General features: G+C 40.3%; 1 protein-coding gene across 3 annotated transcripts in view; it reads right to left on the bottom strand.

Moving 5' to 3' along the window:
• LOC122746799 (SPHK1 interactor, AKAP domain containing) overlaps positions 1–19,654 on the bottom strand; it is a 155,197-nt gene that overhangs the window by 8,186 nt on the left and 127,357 nt on the right. The window contains exons 6-11 of one of the 3 annotated variants that reach the window (XM_043992783.1): positions 18,487–18,742; positions 12,656–16,451; positions 5,672–5,863; positions 3,201–3,287; positions 787–839; positions 514–698 (exon numbers count right to left, since the gene is read on the bottom strand). In XM_043992783.1, coding sequence (XP_043848718.1) covers positions 514–698; positions 787–839; positions 3,201–3,287; positions 5,672–5,863; positions 12,656–16,451; positions 18,487–18,742 — 4,569 coding nt within the window. The remainder of the gene's footprint in view (positions 1–513; positions 699–786; positions 840–3,200; positions 3,288–5,671; positions 5,864–12,655; positions 16,452–18,486; positions 18,743–19,654) is intronic. The other 2 variants (XM_043992784.1, XM_043992785.1) reach the window with 2 other exon arrangements.

Here is a 19,654-nt window from a genome sequence, read left to right as displayed (position 1 = left end):
TGGGGTGTTTCTAGGTTTGGGGGAGGAGAATTGGGCATTCTAGGTGGAAGCTGGAAATCACAGGTATTCTGATGCGTATTTTCAGCTGATTCCTGGGCAGTGGTGTTATTCAGGTATTATAATTTCCCTTTCCCCATTTTATTTCCTTTCCCTTGATCCTACTGATCCTGTTTGTGTGTTTTTTTAAGTCCGTTCTTGTTAAAATAAATCTTGTTCTGTTTTGAGGGAGGCTGCCGGTCTCCTTCCTTGCCCCAATATTGTGGCGAGCCGCTTAGCTAGCACTAAAAATTGGTCCCCACACACCTCTTGGAAACTTCAGATTCCTCCTTTGTAAGATGAATGGAGTAGATAAAATAATCTGTAAGATCCATTTTGGCTCTACGTTCTGTATGGACAATTAAAATATCCAAGGCTAAAACAATGTATGATATTTATTGAGCTTTCATTGTACTTTTGGTGCTATTAAAACCTAATATTTTTTTTGGAACCTTATCTGAAAACCTGGAAAAATACCTTTTCAATTCTGTTTTCCTGAGATTTCTTAAAGTAGATGGTGGAAATTCCAAGTTCTGAGGCTGCTATCCATTGTAGCGTAGCACGAAGTTCTGCATCGGGGCACTCTGGCTCCAGATCAAAGTTTATCACCAAGAGGTTCCTTTGGCAGTTGGCTGTTCCCGTAGACAGTTTAGAAGTACACTCTGAGTATAGACACAAGCACAGATTTACCAGGTCTTCACTGGAAAAAATACAGCCAATTTTGTCTCAAATTATGGCATCTTGTCTTACCCTCTATGTTTTCTGATGGTTCTTTAAGGCATTCCTTTTCTTCTACTAGTTCACTTTAGGGAAAAGAAAAAACAACAACAAAAATAACATGGAGTTGGTAACATATAGGAATAATGGTAACCAATGGAAGGTGAGATGATGGGTTTCCTTTCTCCTTTTTCTTTTTTTTTTGGTTGAGGTCCTTTCCAACTCTAAAATCTGTAATTTTGTGAGAGGCAGAATGGTATAAATGGAAAGAGATCAGACCTTGGAAACTGGCTTTGACACTTGATAGCTTTGGGATCACAGATTTCTCATTTCTCTCCCCTCTGTCCGAGCTGTAAAGTGGTGATGATGAAACTCATTCTATCTACTTCCCAAGGTTGCCTTGAGGAAAGGATATTGCAAAACTTAAGTGACTATAAAAATGGGAATTTGTATTATTATCATATAACAGGAATCACTGGAAAGATTGAGAAGGAGCCTGTGAAACTCGTTTGGTCAAGTCAAGGAAAGTCAAGGAAAGTTAACCTAGATAGCAGGGGGAGCTACTTTATTATAACTATTATTATTACTACTTTATTAGCAAACTTTACACCACATGGGGAAAAAAAAGCAAAGAAAAACATGGCTTTAGGATATGGTATTTCAAGAGATGCTCTTTTGTTGTTGTTTTCTATCTACTCTCCACAAATGCTCTTCAGAAGAGAGAATTTTATTTGTATTTTTTGTGGATTATTTTTCCTGTTTTTGTGACTGAGCCTTTCTGTTTGGGTAACTCATTTTCCCTGACTAAACACCCAAAGGTACATACATTGCCTTGACATAATCTGCTTCTTCTATTTCATGGAAGAAAAGTTTACAGTGCAATTTCAAAAAATTTCTTCCTTCACTTCTTTTATATAAAATAAGGGAAAAGGCAATATAAGGACTATAGAGTCTAAATTGCAAAAACCAGTGGCATTTATCAGGCTGAAATTCCCTTGTCATCCCTATTATAGTGTCTGGAACATAATTGAGGCTGTGTTTATCCTTTACCTTTCTTGGTTAGAACCTGGAAAGGCCACAGAATTATGGAAAAATGTATTTCTTATTGATCGAAAAACAATTCCCTATCTTTTCTATAACTAATAGGTTCTGGCTAATAAGATCCATTTCTATTCTTTGTTATGGTGAAGAGGGTAACAATGAAGGGAACTGAAAGTGACAGGTATCATGGCTTTTGATTAATGCCTGATTGTTTGAAGAAGAATGATGTTCCCTAACATCACTGCCTCTTTGTAAATGATATTACACGGAAAAATAATATAGCACAGTTTTTGTTGCTGTAGAGCCAGGAGATTCTAGAGCCCTTGGTGATCTCTGAAATTCCAGGATACAAGACTTAGGGTTTCGGGCCCACTGAGCTGGGCAAAAAGAGAAAAGGGAGATAAATGAATATTTGCTTGGGAGAGTTAAAATGAGGTCAAGGAATATTCCCAAGCTCTACTTCCTGACAAAAGATGATGAATATGATCAGGTGTCTGTATTTCTACTTAATGCCTGGGAGGCAGCAGGGGGAAGATGTTTAAATGACAAATTTGAATTGCTAAAAATTTAAGATTGATCCTCTGAGTAAAACTATAGGCCATAAACCTGATCGCTGACTCTTTAAGAACCTTTTAGCTTCAAATGGGGACTGAGGAAATAGGTCCTAAAGCAATTATACTTTTATTATACTCTTCATTCTTTCTGGAGATTGGGATGCCCCTGAACAATAAGAGGACACAGGGCAATCTAACAGTAGGTGGCATTTATTTCAGTTAATGGGGGGACTGGCTGCAGGTTTGGGGAGTCATCCTGACCCATGTTGCCCTGGTATTTTACCCACATTTTTTGCATCATGTTTCTCAATGGTCCTTTCTTCTACTGCATCCTGCTGCATGAAAGCTCAGAGATTCTCATGTTGTGAGGTAGCAGAATCATTGGGCAGGTGCTCACACATCTCCTGGTATTGGGAGACAAGCTTGGGAGAGATCTGCCTGAAGCAAGTAAAGGGAAAGCCAGATTGTGGTGAAGGACACTGTGTTTTTTCTTGGTCTGACTTAAATGGACTTTTGCTTCTGTGTATGACACTAGAGAGAATAAAGAGAAACCTCTGACTGTACTGATGACATTTATCCAAAATGTTCATACTGTATGGTAGGGCTATCAAATCCCTTTGAAGCTATGTTGCCAGGAAGCAGGTGGTAATGAAGGAGGACCTAATTCTAACCTGATACTCTTGCTCCCCAGATTGGAAGCCTTAAACACATTTTCCCATTAACAAACAATGTGGTTAGAACAGCAACGTGGACATGCTCAAATCCATGGTTGGGTGCATCTTGGATGATACAAATGGGTTTTCAGATGAAATTAGTGTTTCTCAACATCAGTTCAATTTTGAAGCTACTTACTTAATCATGGGAGAAGATGGCATGTTTTCCTGATAAATTTCCAGATCCATAATGCCAAGACTGCTAGTTGTACTACTGTTGCCATTGCTGACAAAGCAAAAATTTAAACATTAATGCCAATCTCCACCATTTGGCCACATTGCCAACATTTTAATTCGGTACCTTCTGAGAACGCTTCCCTGGGGACAAGGGGGGATTACTGCTCTGGCCTTCTTTGCTTCCCTCAATTATATATATTCAGAGGGAAGAAAATAACGGAGTGTGTAAGCCCACAGCTCCAAACACAGGAAAATAAATAAAGATAGGTGTTAAGGGTATGTTTGTTGTTTTTTTTTCCCCACGTTAGACACTCTTGTCAATTAGCAGCTAGAGATGTTCTGGGTATGCTTGCAGAGATTCAGATACCTCTGCACATGAAGGAAATATTTGAATAGTTGCAGTGGCAGTGACCTGAAGCGACCTTCTAGGGATGTAGGAAATTGATCTGAATTCCCACAGATGGCAATGCATCAGATATTCACATTCAGCAATTTGGTAGGGATTTTCCCATGGGGAGTTACAAAGGATGAGCACCTGGTCCATTGTTTTCATAAGAGGTCACAACACTGAAGGAGAAACTGGTAGTCTCAAGGTGGTACAGCTTCTTTATCATAAGCATCTTAGAAAACACCTGTCACCTTGTATGCCTTGGAGAAAGAGGTAGCAGATATTGCATAATCCACAGAGGTTATGCAATCACCATATGGTGTCTCTATGAGCCCAGCATATACTTACTGAAAAACAGTATATTTGAGCCAGACTTTTAAAGCTCTGTCTGTACTTGTGAAATGGAACCAATCCAGTTTCATTAAATCCACTGATCTTTCTCACACCTTCTGTATTTTCTAAGGATACCTCTTGCAAGTGAGGATTTCAAAGGCCAATTGCCAAGTGTGATATATTGTTGAAATATTCCCTGATGGACACTAAGGTACCAACTGTGGAAACTGTTCCTCTCCTGGGTTGTGGAGCTACCTAGATAGTAACTTCTTGGAACTGGGAGTAATCACAGTATGGAAACACAAAAAACCCAATTCATTAAGATGACTGTCATCTCCTTTTTACCAAGCCCATAGCCTCAACTGCTCAGCCATTCTTGCCAACCTCACTCTTACAACCATTTTCTTTTGAAATTTTGAAGTTTAGGTGCAATGTATATAACATTTGGGAAGTTTGTCATTTTGTGTGTGAACAAACCAAGTGACCCAGATTAGATATCTCTGAGTTAAAATTTCTAGTTCGTCTTCTAGGAAAGCCTGTGCTTTGTCTGTAGGGTAGCCAAGAAATCTGGAGGCAGTTTGTGAAGTTGTGGGTGACAGTGTTTCAGTTAGAAAACTTGCTCATTTTCTTTTTTCCACCTTACAGAGGAGTGTTTTGTATAGTAAAGCTCTGGATAGTCCAAGAGTCTATTTCCTTCAGGGCTTCATCTTTAACACCTTCTCTAGCTATTCTACCCCAAAGATACCCCACAGGAAGAGGGGGGAAAGTAGGTCAAACAATATCTAGTACAGTCAGGAAACACTTGCCTCATGTAAACCCAGCCTGTGTTCCCTCTGAAATGTAATAGATTATGGGAGAAAGTATTAAAATCAGAAATTCTCTCTCTCTCTCTCTCTCTCTCTCTCTCTCTCTCTCTCCATACCTGTATGTATACATTTACATATATATGTGTGTGTATATATAGGTATGTGTATATCTATTTTATATTATATATATATATATATATATATATATATATGTATGTATGCATACACAAAGTCACAGAGAATTATAGCTGGTTAGATGGATACCAAACACTGTGACTTGTGTCCTGATGAATCTTGTTGTTGTTCATTTGTTTCAGTTGTGTCTGACTCTTTATGACCCCATTGGCTTTTTTTTTCAACGATACTGGAGTGGTTTACCATTTCCTTCTCCAGCTCATTTTACAAATGAGGAAACTGAGGCAAACAGGGTAAAGTGCCCAGGGTCACAGAGTTAGTAAGTGTCTGGGGCCAGATTTGAACTCAAGATGAGTCTTCCTGACTCCAGGCCTGGTGTTCTATCCACTGTACTACTTAACCCGATGAATGATTAGGATATAATTCACAATATTTGCTATCCAGCATACGTAGCTATAACTTTTCACCAGGGAACAAAAGCAGCCCTTGGACTTGACATAAGCTATGTAGTCATAGCAAAATGTTAAGGTATCATAGAGTATATCACAAAGGGTGAACTCTTCTTCATTATATAGAGACTGGAGGAGACTTTTTTTGGTATTAGTAAGAGATGTGATGTTCATTAGGTGGTCTTGTACACACACACATACACACACACACACACACACACACACACACACACACACACACACACCCCTAAGGGATTTGTCCTGATTGTGGAATTTGCCATAAATCCATGTTTCCCAAGGAACTAAAATGAGAAGCAGATACCTCATGGATCTCTCACTGAGCTGCAAATAGCTACTTGTGTCATCAGGGTTGTCCTCATCGTTGACCAGCTGTGACCAGCTGCCTGTGCTCTCATCACTGCTGCCGCTGCTAGGAGGGTTCAAGGACTCCTCGGGGGTTCTGACTTCCACAGAGACTTCAGCATCAGGAGTATTGTCAGTATTAAGGTCAGCACTGTGAAATGCAAGATGTCACTGAGACAACTAACACCAAGTTGAAGTTTCCATGAAGCCCAAGGGTACTGTTTGGGTTGACAGATTACAAATTCGTGCTACTTTATGTAATTGGGAGAAACATGTTCAGAGCTTTTCTTATTAATTATAAAGTTCAAACTCAACATTTAAAATTGAACTCCTTGGCTAAAGATGAATGTTAGTCTCTTTGGCTGCACTTCAAATTTTGTGTCTAAATAATTAAAAAGAGTAATAACTTTCCAAAGCATGGGACATCTCAAAAAAAAAAGAGTAGTTTTGCTCACTTCTTTATAAAAAATGATATTTGAAGTATTATTCACAATATTTTAGTGGACCTGTTAACACATCAGTGTGAATTTTTCCAAGAGCTAGGTGACACAGAAGATAGAATCCTAGAATCTTCAGAAGGAGCTGGATTCAAATGCCCCCTCAACATATATGACCCTGGGCAAGTCACTTAACCTCTGTATGCCTCAATTCCTCATCTGTAAAATGGGGATAATAATTGTATTTATCCTCCAGGGATATTGTGAGGATAAAATCATATTTGTAAAACACTTTTCAGACCTTAAAGTGCTATGCAAATCCTAGTTCTTATTCTCTCTATTGACACAGATTACAAATTATCAACGTGTTTTCATTGTGTTTTATTCTTTATATTTTCTTATGGATTCAGCAGTGAAGATCTGCCCTTTTCAGTCTGTATCACATACTTTATTATCTCAGTGCTTTATAATGCTTTCCTCTGTATTAGTCTTGTCTTTTTAACTAGGCAATGAGCTCACTGAGGGCAGGGAGCCTGTTTTATATTGTATCTGTATTATTCTCAGTGCTGGACACAAAGATGTTCCATGAATATCTGCTGATTGATTCATAGCACTTTGTATTTCTAGAAAGTTCATAAAGTATGACAAAAAAAGAATTGGCACTAGACTTTATCACCCCATCTGATTCATCTAAACTTACTCTTAATAAGAATTCATGGGCTAAGTAAGTAAAGAATAAACAAGTCCTAAGCCTTATTAAAGGTGTTACTTCAGGGGTTGTTTTGCAAAATGTAGTGGGTCTTTTAAACAAACAGCAATAACTTGAAATTTTAATGTCTGGGGCAAGGAGCAAAAAAAACTCTTCAAGATTTTGGGTGTCCCTGTTGTAGAGGGCAAAGGCTATGTGGGCCATCTCTAGGTAAGCAGGAGGAAGGAAGCAGAGGAAGGCTAGACTGATGAAGAGTTCCTTTGGGCTACACCATCTGTTGTTTCCCATTTTAAGTCATTATTCTTGCTAATTCAGGTGTTAAGTTCAGTTCTGCCAAGTGCCTTCTAAATTTTGATGCCCAGGCCAAAGCCCCTACCACCCTATTCTGTTTAGAGCTTTGTTCCAAACCTCTTATTGCAGAGATTGAGTATATTGCAATATGTTCTGACTTCACTCTGCAGTTTTCATTAAGGATACACTTATCCACACAGAGAAGGAAAGGTATATCTCCCTTTAATGAAAAACTCTGAAATGGCAGACTTAGCTAAATGCCATCTTACCTGTCTTCTTCTCTGACTTAAGTGAAATTTATTTTGTGTTCAATTGTATTTTGTAGTTAAATTCAATTGTGACATGCAAAATTCTTCCCTAACAACTTTGTGTGCAGGGTACGAGTGATCCCTTGCCCTTGAAAATCCTGGGAATTGTTCCACTCTAGTAAAACTAGCACTTAATTCACTACAGATTCCTCAGAGGAAGATACTAGTAAAAAGAAAATTCTGGATTAAAATCCTTCTGGCCTATCTTGAATAATATTGCCCACTAGCACACTTGGAACATCCAGTTCCCCGTGGGAGGGCGCTTTTTTGTATTTGAGTTCTGTCTCAGTAAGAAGCATAAATAATGTTAAAGCAAATAGTGTGAACAACAAACTCCAAGGTACAGACATGGAAGAGAAAGAGAAAAGATGAACAGCTTAGCTGCTGACTGGTTTCTTTTATTCTTAATGATTATTTGGAATTTGAATTATTTTCATGGATTTGTCTTTCCTTTTTTTCCCCCCCAGGCAATGAGGGTTAAGTCACTTGCCCAGGGTCACACAGCTAGTGGCAAGTGTCTGAGGCCACATTTGAACTCAGGTGCTTCTGAATCTAGGGCCAGTGCTTTATCTGCTGTGCCACCTAGCTGCCCCTATCTTTCCTTCTTAATACTCCCTAACTCTGTTCCAGGGGTTGTCAGTCTTTTGTCATTGATCTTTTTGGAAGTATGTTATGGCATGGATGGAAATATGAAAGTATGGACCCCTTTTCAGAATGTTGTTTTTTTTTTAATTCATAAGGGAAGGAAATACTAAATTTAAGTTAGGCGTTAGTGAAAGTAAAGATTCTCTCCTCCACCCCACCCCTGCCCCCCACCAATTTCACTGAATCAAGAATCTCTACTCTATTATCTCACTATCTATCTACTACCTTATTTGGTGATCTTGTCTGCTCCCATGGATTCAATGATTATCTATTCATATGACTTGTCAGATCTCTATATACAGCCATAGTTTCTCTCCTGAGTTCCTGTCTGGCATTCCCTACCACATTTTGGTCATCTCCAAATAGATGTTCTGTAGGGATCTCAAACTCAACATGTCCAAAACAGAACTCATTGTTTTTCTTCTTAAACCTTCTACTCTTCTGAATTTCCCTATTACTATTGAGGGGACCACCATTCTCCCAGTCACCCAGGCTCACAACCTCAGTGTCCTTCTCAATGCTTCACTCTCATTCCACATATTCAGGCCATTACCCAAACATGTCTTTTCTCTCTTTCTTTACAACATTTCCACTCAGCCAGCACACTGGTTCAGGCCCTCATAAGTTCTTGTCTAGACTGTTGCAAGAGTCTTTTAATTGGTCCTCCTGACTCAAGTATCTCCCATTTAAATCGATTTTTTAAATCAGTTGCCAGTTATTTCCCTAAGACATAGGACTGCCCATGTCACCCCCCCCCCCCCCCCCCCCCCGCCAAAACTAATTAAACTCCACTGACTTCCTATAAACTCCGGGGTGAAATGTAAAGTTCTCTGCTTGTCACTTAAAGGTCTTTACAACCTGACCCCTACCTATCATTTCAAGCTTTTTACACTTTATTCTCTCTTTGATACTTTACAATCCAGCTGCACTGGCATAATTAAAATTCCTTGTACATGACACTGTCTACCAACTCTGTGCCTTTGCAATGGCTGTCCCCCTTTCCTGGAATGCTCTGCCCCTTCCCCTTCACCTCTTAGGTTTTCTGGCCTCATTCAAGACTCATCTCAGATCTCACCTTCTTCAGGAGGCCTGTCCTGGTCACTCCAGATGTCCGTTCCTTCCTTTCTGAGATAATTTTCCATTCACCCTGTATAAATCTTGTTTGTACGTAGTTATTTACATATTGTATCACCTAGGAGAATATGATTTTTTTGTAGGCACAGGCTGTTTTTGCCTTTCTTTGTATCCTCAGCACTTGTCACAGTGCCTAGTGAATAGTAAACTCATACTAAATGCTTATTGAGTGACTATTAAGTAATCTAAAAATTCAGTTAAATTCATTTCATTCCAACCTAATATGATCTAACTCAACTGAGTTCAGTATATCCTAAAATTTTCTTGTTGTTGCAATTTCCATGCTCCTTTTAACGTATGATTTCTGACTTTGTCACATATATCTATCAATTTTAAATTGATATGAATGTTATTCAAGAAGTACATGATCAGAAGAGGAGATGGACTGGTCATGTGTCAAAAATGAGGGAAAAAAGGGACTTGAGTATTGCACTGGGACGTGTGAAGTGTTAACTGCCTTAGAGGAAGTCCTCTAACATCTTCAGTAGATCTTCTAAGATACATTTATACAACAAGGATTATGGACAAGAGTCACATAGAATGAAAGACTATCGGATAGGTTGTAATGTATGCTGAGTAGCAATATTGATAAGACCATGGATTCATGGAAAAACTGTAGTGCTTATGCCTGAACCCCATTTCTTCCTGGCTCTTCTGAAACCTCACTATCACTGTTGGATTTCATAGGCTTCAGAACTTGTATAAAATAAGCGCTCTGGACTTGGAGTTTACAATACCTATCTGCGTTCAAATCCTGCTTCAGAAATGGCCTAGCTATATGACCCTGGGCAAATGACTTAACCTCTCTGTGCCTTAGTTCTCTCATTTATATATTAACTTGATGGCTTCTAAGCTCTAAACCTGTGATCCTATAGTCTAATCCAGAACTATGTAAACTCCTTGGGCAGCAACAGTTTAATTTTATTCTTTGCATCCCTAGTGCCTACCTAGTATGGTGTTTCATACATAGCAGGTATTTGATAATGGTCATCGACTTGAATATTTACATCTTATACCAGAATCAGAGAATGTAAGAGCTGGGAGGAAGAAATTATTTATTCCAAGACAATAATTTTTACTGATAAAAAGATGAGAAATCGGGGCAGCTAGGTGGCACAGTGGATGGAGCACCAGCCCTGGAGTCAGGAGTACCTGAGTTGAAATCCGGCCTGAGACACTTAACACTTACTAGCTGTGTGACCCTGGGCAAGTCACTTAACCCCAATTGCCTCACTTAAAAAACAAAGATGAGAAATCAGAGGGATTTTTGCCCAGGGCTGTATATTTAATAACAACCCAGGGTTCCTGATTCCTGGCTCAGTATTCTTTTTGCTGCCCTACAATGCTGCTGTCTCTGAAAATTTCATCCACTGTCATGGTTTCCTTTATAACCTCTAAATAGACAACTCTCCAAACAGTCTTAATTGTTCACTTGAGCTCTGACCCCAGGTCTCTGTCTGTTTGACATTTTCGCTTGGATATCACCCTATCATTTCAATATTCAGAAGTCTAAACTTAAGCTTCTATCTCCCCCAATCCCAACCTCATCCCAAACCTAATTGTCTTTCCAAATACTTTGTTTCTGTGTTGGGCACTGCTATTCCTTTTTTTCCTCCCAGGCTAGTAACCTTGGAGTTTTCTTTATCTCTTCTTTATTCCTTTTTTTCCCTTCAAAATATCTCCTGAATTTCCCCCTTCTTTTTTATTTTTTATTTTTGTTGACACCACACTAGATGCATCAACCTATGTTGCTGTAGTTCTGCCCTCTTTTGATAATTGAGAGTACCTATTCTTCATGCTGTGAAATACCATCTTTTCATAAGTCTGAAACCATCACTCAAAAATTTCCCAATTCTTTTAATAAGTCATGCTTCCAACCCTTAAGTCACAGAGAAAGCAAAGCATAGTTCTGTTTCAGATGAACCATCTAGTTATGCATTTCCCAAACTGAGAAATAGCATAGGATAGATGTTAATATTGCTTGACTTGGAACCAAGAAGCCTTGGGTTCTAACACTTGCTAGCTCTGTATCCTTGGACACCTCAGTTTACTCATATGTAAGAGAGGGATGAATAGTCCCTATCTGAAACAAAATCTGGAAGAAATCTATTTGTAAGAACACAAGAACAGTTAGAACAATAGAAAATACCCCTCCTCCCTCCCTCCCACGGCCATTCTTGTACTTCTTTGGAGGATCCATATTCATTGCAAAGTGATTGCTCTTCCTAGTAGGAAGTGTGGGAAGAGCTCTTCGGTGAATATTTTCAAGAATGGTAAAATTTGATTCAGGATATTTTCGACCTGTCTATTGGGAATTATGATTTTAAAGTCATTTCTAAACAAAAGTATTCTCTTATTTTTAAGCAGTGAACTATTCATAACTGTGGTAGGATGAAATCAAATTAGATTGCTGATGTTCTCTTAGGCTGTTATTAATAGAATTAAGTGAGTCCTGGTGTCCTCTTTATTAAGCCTCATCTGCCTTATTACATTTAGTTCTGGGCATGAGATTTTAGAAGGACACTGACAAATTAGAATACATTCAGAAGAGGGTGACTGGGATGATGAAAATACTTGAAACCAGGTAACATGATCATAACCAATGTGGATCTTTACCCTGAGAGACTTAGGTCTTGTTAAACTTAGTTTGATCTGGAGGGCAGAAGAAAGACAAATAGATGGGAGTTAGAAAGGGTCAGATTTTGGTTCAGTGTAAGGAAAATATTTATGTCCAGAGCTTCCACATGGACTTATGAGTTTTATGAGTTTGTTGTTCCCTGGCAATGTGGGTTAAGTGAATTGCCCAGGGTCACACAGCTAGTAAGTGTCTGAGGCCTGACTTGTACTTGGGTCCTCCTGAATCCAGGACCTGTACATTATCTGCTGCACCACCTAGATGCCCCCAGTGCGTTTGTTGTGCTTGGAAGTACTCAAATAGGTTGTGACTACTTGTTGGAGATTATGTAGAAGGGTAAAATTTTATCTTAAGTAAGATTTTGGGCTAGACGACTTTCAAATTATTTGATTTTGAAGTCTTTGAATTAGAAGAACTCTTTTTTAAACTTGAGGTCATCTTTTCAATTCCTTATCTACTTTAAAAAGGACATTTGTGTCATTTCTTGCTTTCAAAGACTTCAGTTATAAGGAAAACAGGAATATTGAAATGAGCTTTTATTTAATATTCTTCTGGATATGCGGTAAATCTATAAAGAAAGTTCCAGTAGGAATTGATAATCAACACCCTCCCCTCCCCCTCATTTGTTTGATCTATGAGATGGGGATAAGAAGGCATTGTCTGCCTAAAGGCAAGGAAGCTAGACCAGAGAATTCCTTGAATCCTTTCTCACCACTAACGTCTGTGGTGAAATGCTCTTTATTATAAGTCCCATGGTATAGTGCACAGAGTATTCCTCACTCACCTGTTGTTTGTGATGGAGCTTGCAGCAGTGTTTCTGCCGCTGTCCGTTTCAGGGTCCTTTCCTTTGTTCACGTCATCCTCTTTTGTTTCACCAGGGCAGATGTTTTGGGAAAGAACAGCTTCTGATTCTTCAATAAGATCATCCCTTTGATCAGTTTCAATCTGAATCAAAGGTACTTCCCTTAAGCAGGAGGATGGACCTGTGAAATTCCCTAGCCCAGTTTCATGGCTGGAGAAATGCTCTTTTTTAAAGCCAGCTTGTGTTTGTTCCATGGGTGGAGCTCCTTGGTCTAGAGCTGCAGGGGGAAGATGCCTGTTTTCTGTTACTGAGTCTTTATTTGGGCAAGCAGAAGAATCCTGACGAACCACCAGCAGAATGTTTCTGTTCTCCTCAGTGCTTGCACCTAATCTGTTAGCATACTGTTTAACGTGACAGGGAGAACCTCTCGGAGCAGGATCAGCATCTGCTGCTTCTGTCTCATCTACTATGATTTTATTTTTTTGCATAAGGGCTTGAATTGAGTTTGTCCATGTCTCGTGAATCAACATGCTTGTGATCTGGTCTGTTCTCCCTCTCTGATATAAACAAGAGTCAGACTTGCAAAGGCCTGATGAAGACACATTGTTGACTGGCTGAACACTTAAGAAGTCTTGCTGGCCATTCTGAGCAAAGCCATCCAGAGAGTTTGCCTTGACTGGTGCATTCACTGTTAGCCTGGCACAAGAAGACCTACTCTCTGGCACAGAGAACTGTCTGTAACAAAATGGGGACCGGGGAGAAGGAGGCAGCAAACTGGTGCCCCAGTCTCGGCTGCTTCTGCTAGAGCATGTGCTATCTTTGCTCTCTCGGTCAAGGTCCCTTAGCATGTACCTGTAGAACTCCTCAGTTATACTTTCTGTGCTGGATTGCTTAGAGGGACAGCTGGGCTTCACACTCAGGTGTCCGTTCTTTCGAGACACCTGCTGAAGAGCCGAGGTTAGGATGGTACTTGCATTCCTGCCAGCATAGTAATCAAGCAGTAAATCAAATCCCCTCCCTTCATTTTCCATTTGATTCACCATGAACCTGGAGAACTCATCTGTAATGCTCTCACAGCTGGACTGTTTGGAGACAGAGCTGGCTCTGCTAACTGGCTGACTCAAGGTATTCATTAAGCCCAGGCTGTTTACGAAGCTCTGGGAATCGGAATCCTCTTCAGGGATGCTTTCACAGCTAGATGCTTTCACACGATTCAGCCTTTCACCTAGTAACCTGTTTCGAGGATGATTTTGAGCTTGCCAAATTCCGTCCACCATGGAAAACTCTGTTAGGTTCATAATCTTGGCAGCTACCTCATTTGCAAAGATGTTGACGGAGTCTGGGACATCATCGAGATTCACAGACTCATCCACGACCCTGTTCATTAGCCTCTCTTTGAGTTCAGGGTGCTCATCAGTTTTCCTCTTTATCTCACTAAGGCGAGGGGGCTTGTGCTTCCTGACGACGGATCCGCTGGCCTGGGTTTCCTTCTTTCGTTTCAGGGCTCGGCAGGACAAGCTTGGTGTCATCAGATACTCACTTCCCCTTTTCCAGGCACAAAACCAAGGTTGCTTTCCATTTGAATTATCCAGGCAGATTGCAGCTATCTCCGTTGCCATGGAGACTACAGTTTCCGCTAATTCTTCAGCAAAGTCTATTACACAGTAGTTATCTGTTGAATGTTTAACTTGTCGCATGGATTGAGACGGAAGCATCAGGTTGCTCCCTAACTGAGACAGGTTAGCTTGAACTTCACTATCGAGGAGACTGTCATGCTTGCGTTTTTCTTGGGCGTCTGGGTTGATTGTGAATTCAGGAGACATCCCACTGCCTGGTAACGGATCTGAAAAGGATCTGAGTCCGTTCCTATTGTGACTGAGCCTCTGATTAGGAGCTCTGGGGTAATCTCCAGTGGCTTGTTTCGGGTATCTTTTCTTAGGAGATGGTTTTGCAGCCAATGAATTATGGGCGTTGTTATTAAAAGGCAGTTCTGATTGAAGCATGGGGCTTTCAAAAATGTTTGCCATTCCTCGGCTATAATTATCTCTCTTTGGATATGTGACATCTACAAGATCTTTGACAGCGCTGGCATTGTACAAATGATTCATTGTGCTGCTGTTGGAGTATTCAGCTTTTGAAGCCTTTTGACTGGATGCTGTCTCTGTTAGCGGATGGTCTATTCCTGTTCCTCTCCATCTGTTGTTCTCTTTAGAAAAGACGGGAGGATGCTCGCTGAACTGTGTGATATTGCTCATCTTCTTGAAAGTGAAATACATCACACTGAAAAGCAGTTCATTTACAGTCTCCACGAGGATGTCGTGGGTATTCTTATCTTGATCTCCAGGGGTCTCAGCGTCGATCATTTTCTTGTTCCGGTTAGCTTCTTCAAGTGAGTGCTTCAGGATAACATTGGATAAATCCTCTGCTAGTTCATCCCCAAGGATTTTGTCCAAGCAAGAAATCTGAGGCCTGGACATGGTTTCAATAATCCTTTCGTTCATTGATTCCATGAAGTTTCCTATGCTGCTGTAGGCGTTGGGCTTAGTCAGAACCAGAGATGTCTCCTTGAGAAGGGCCTCTGCAATGCTTTTGTTCAAGTGCTCCATGTTACTGCCCAGCACTACGCTGCCGTGGAGGGGGACTGCTGCCGAGGCCTCCGCTGCAGACAAGAGGCCGCTTGAAGCCACGGGATACTTATCTTCTTGTGTTGTTTCCCCAAGACCACAGACAGCCACGGCACTGGCCACCTGAGTCATGCCACATAGCGCTGATGGAAAGGAATACTCCATGCTTGTGGCATCCTGAAGTACATGGGGGGCTTGTCTTTGAAGCTCCTCATTCCCCAGCATTTGACCATTGGTTGCTGAGGTTTCTTGTTCTAGTCTGAATCTTTCAGTAGCCTGAGGACTGGAAATGGTTCCAATTACGGTAGCAGCACAAGCTAAAGCTACTTCTAGAGCACTCTGGGGGGGTCTGGTGGACTTCTCTTCGTGAAATCCATCTGCAATTTCAGCTGAGGGCTCAGATTGCAGCCACTGGCTGAGGTTTGGGGGGTTTGTCCCGGGCCATTCAGAGACAGCTTCACCACTATCTGGACTCTGTACAATGACTATTTTGGGAAGTTCCTGCCAGGACCTAGGGAGATCCGTGTCTTCTGCAGTGCAGCCTTTTGAAATCAAAGCATTTTCACCAGGAACATTTGCCACAGCTTTCGTGGGACATGTTGGTTGAGACTGGGATAGCCTAATAAATGCATCTTGCAGGACAGATTCTGCCAGATTTGTTGCATACTCACCAGTTGTTCTGCCTTCATCTTGCAGAGGAGAATGAGATTGTTCTTCATTCTTCAGACCCTCAGGGTCTGGGTTTTCATTATGTTTTGAGATGGTGTCACATACAGATGTTAGTTCTTCCTTAATCATTCTGTCCAAATGTCTCTTGTCCGGAGCCTGCAAGGCATGAGAATTTTCCACTGGGCCTTTAAAGCTTTCTGCAAAATTGCTTGTGGCTGGTCCCCTTTCCCCAGAAATGTCACTTTTCTGTTGCAGTTGATGGGTCAATTGCTCTGTACTTGGCAAAACAATTTCTGCTGCTGCTTTCTTCAACGTTCCTTCCAGATACCTTGAGGGTTTATGTGAAATGGCATTATCTTTGCAAATATAATTTTCTTCAAAAGCATAACGTAATTTGCCCTTTTTGCAATTCAGATCCCCTTGTGTAACTCCCTTTGACTTCTTACTTTCTGAAAGGTTGACTGAGATATTTACATTTTCATAACCTAAAGGAAAGAAAATGGAGTCATTATTAGCTTTTGAATATCAAGTTGTCATTTTTTTTTCTAAGAGATGAACAAAAAAAATGCTTAGGAGGCAGTGGGCTGTATAATTTCCAGTACAATAGCATTTTGGTGTCCTTTGGGGGAAGAAAACACTAGACTTAAAACATTTTCTCAACTTGATTCTGGCAAGCCAAGCAATAATACAGTGTATCAGAGGGTCCAACATATACTTAAACTGGACATTAGAAATTATTTGTATAATGAACAACAAGCTTCATCCTTTAGAAAGCTACCAGAGAGAGCATCATGGCCCTCTAGTTCCCTCACCTCTATCCCCCTCCCCCTAACTACTACAATGGCTATGAATGTTAGCCTCAAGGAACTGGGGGGTCCCTTCAATTTCTGACTTGTGGCAGAGATTAGCTCTGAGTCTTTTATGGAATAAACTTTAAGAATATTGGCAACAGCCTCTGGGCTTCCCCTCTATGAATAGCAGGAGAATAGTAAGATAAGAGGAGAAGTTCTCTATCTGTGGTTACAGAAGCTATTGAGAAATTACTAGTAGAGTATGTCCCCATTCTCATTAGACCCTCAGAATCTTGGCAGTTACAAAATATTACTTCATCTAGCCCTTAAAGATAGGATGCTAGATGTGGAGTCAGGAAGTTCTTTGCTCAAATCTGGCCTCACTAATTGCAAGACCTTGCACAAGTCATTCATCCTCTGTGCTTTAGTTGCCCTATATGTAAAGGGAGGTGGTTGGAATTGATAGCTTCTAGGATTTTTTTTTTCAGGGTGGCTAGGTAGTGCAGTGAATAGAGCACCAGGCTTGGAGTTAGTAAGATCTGAGTTAAAATCTGACCTCAGACAGTTACTAACTATGTGACCTTGGGCAAGTCACTTAACCCCTGTTTGCCTTAGTTCCTTATCTGTAAATTGGGGGTACACTGAAAAGGGAAATAGCAAATCACACCAGTATCTCTGCCAAGAAAACACCATGGACAAAAGTCCATGAAGTCATTGTTAAGGGCTAAAATTCTAGCTAGTCTGTCTAAAATATCTAATGAGTGGTCGCCAATAAATTATAAGTTTTAGCAAGAGTTAGGATTTTAAGCATTTATTAAAGAGAATAAGAATTTGGTAAAGAGAGAGAGAAAGGCCTATATTCATCTATCTATTAAAGGGAGAGCACATTTCTAGCTCCACTCTCTGCCAGAGTCCCCAGGAAAGAGCCCCAGTCAGAGCGCCAGGCTCCCCCCTTCTTCCTCCCACCAGCAAACGTCACTTCCTGATGCCAAAGCAAAGACTCCTGGTCTTGCCCTCAAAGACCTTCACTTCATGGCAGAGCTTTTCTCCAGTAAGTCTCCAGCAGGTGGCATCATTCCAATCGTTACATCATGTAGAATCAGATGCAACTAAATGACTGAACAACAATGATGTCTGTTAGCTCCCAAACTATATGATACTATATTATACACAAAGTATTGTTGGTATAAGATAGCATCTCACTGCCCACACCATTTTAGAGTAACTGATAACTTCATAAATAATACCAATTCATACTTCCCTTAACCTCCAATAAAAAAGGATGATGGGGGTATAACTCATTCTGCTATAGTAATTGTTTTTGTTTTTGTTTTTTTCTTTTTGATGGGGCAATGAGGGCTAAGTGACTTGCCCAGGGTCACACAGCTAGTAAGTATCAAGTGTCTGAGGCCAGATTTGAACTCAGGTCCTCCTGATTCAGGGCAAGTGCCTTATCCACTGTGCCACCTAGCTGCTCCCTGCTATATTAATTGGCATCTTAATGTCTGTATTTCTTATCATCAGCAAAATCCTTTCTATGAACAGAAAACCAAAGTAACATGCTTGGTCTCTGACACTTAAGGTAGACTTTTTTTTTCTGTTAAGTTTATAATTCCATCCTTATAGGAGTCCCTCAGTAACAAGTTAGAAATCTTTGAGTGATGCCTATTATTTATCTGGAGCAGGTTAGTTCAGCTGGGTGAATATGGTCCCGTTGGGTGACTTTTACCATTTTTATATTCGTCCACTTCACTCTCATCCTCTAAGTGCTCCGATGCTGTGAGGAAGTCCTCTTCTATTGAAGACACAGAGCAGTTGGTGTCATCTTCCAGCTTGAAGACATTGGTTTCCAGGTGTAGTTGCCTCTCCTGCACCAGCTCGAGGCCAATCAGAAATTTGTTGATTTCAAAGATGATACAGTTGGTACTGTTTTGTCTGTTCCCCCTCGCACACTGAACCAAGCAAATATCTGACAGCCAAGGATACTAGGAGAAAAGAGAGAAACTATTAAAGAAAAAAACCCCAAACCTCTCTTGATTTCCCCCCTGTCCATTCATAGATCTCTGTGACAGATCCTTGGAGGAAGAATAGAATTCTGGTTTGGAAATTTGCAATATCCTTTTTGGTCATACTGATGAGCTAATTGATCAGGAGGGAGGCTTGGGAAAACAAAGTGCCAAGGAGATAATTTAGTATAAGGGAAACAGCCAGCTGTATGTCGATTTGTCTCATTTAATTGGAATAAAATTCCAATTTCTTTCACTTTAGCATTTTATGTGTCTGCTTTGGTGACACTAAGGAAAATTATTGATTTATTTGAAATCAAACATTGTTCTTCAGCCAGCGATAATAGATTTCCATTTTCTAATGAGGAAAATTCTTATAGGAGTCCCTTGGAAGTGAGTCATCCATCTCTCAAAGACCCTTATTATTTATTGGAAGTAGAATATGATGCTAATGAGGATAAAGTAATGAGTTTAAAACCTGGATGGGTCTGTTGGCTTTGTTCAGTTGCATGGGCACATATTGTAGCTGATGACCTTTCTTACCATCCCTTTAATGTTATACAAGGTCCAAATGGTGTCCAATCATAGCTAGGTAATGGACTTTTTTTACTTTCAAAACACATGGTAGACAGAGAGATTCATTCCTTTACCAGCCAGGTACAGAAACATGGAACCAAAGAAAGTGAAATGGCCATAAAAAGGTGGGTCCTGTGTCACAGTTCTGTGTCAAAGGTCAAAGATGAAATAGCTTTCCATAATAATCTTCCTCCAACGTCTATTGTTATGCTTCATTGAATTTATGAGAATACTAATTTCTGTGTATACATTCTGCTGCCATCTGAGATAAGATCAAGCCCAAGAATGACTGACCACTGAACCCCGAGGTTAGTA

This window comes from Dromiciops gliroides, chromosome 3 (assembly GCF_019393635.1).
Source record: "Dromiciops gliroides isolate mDroGli1 chromosome 3, mDroGli1.pri, whole genome shotgun sequence".
NCBI lineage: Eukaryota > Metazoa > Chordata > Mammalia > Microbiotheria > Microbiotheriidae > Dromiciops > Dromiciops gliroides.
The sequence above is the reverse complement of the archived record's forward strand: the minus strand, read 5'-3'. Positions and strand labels throughout refer to the sequence as shown.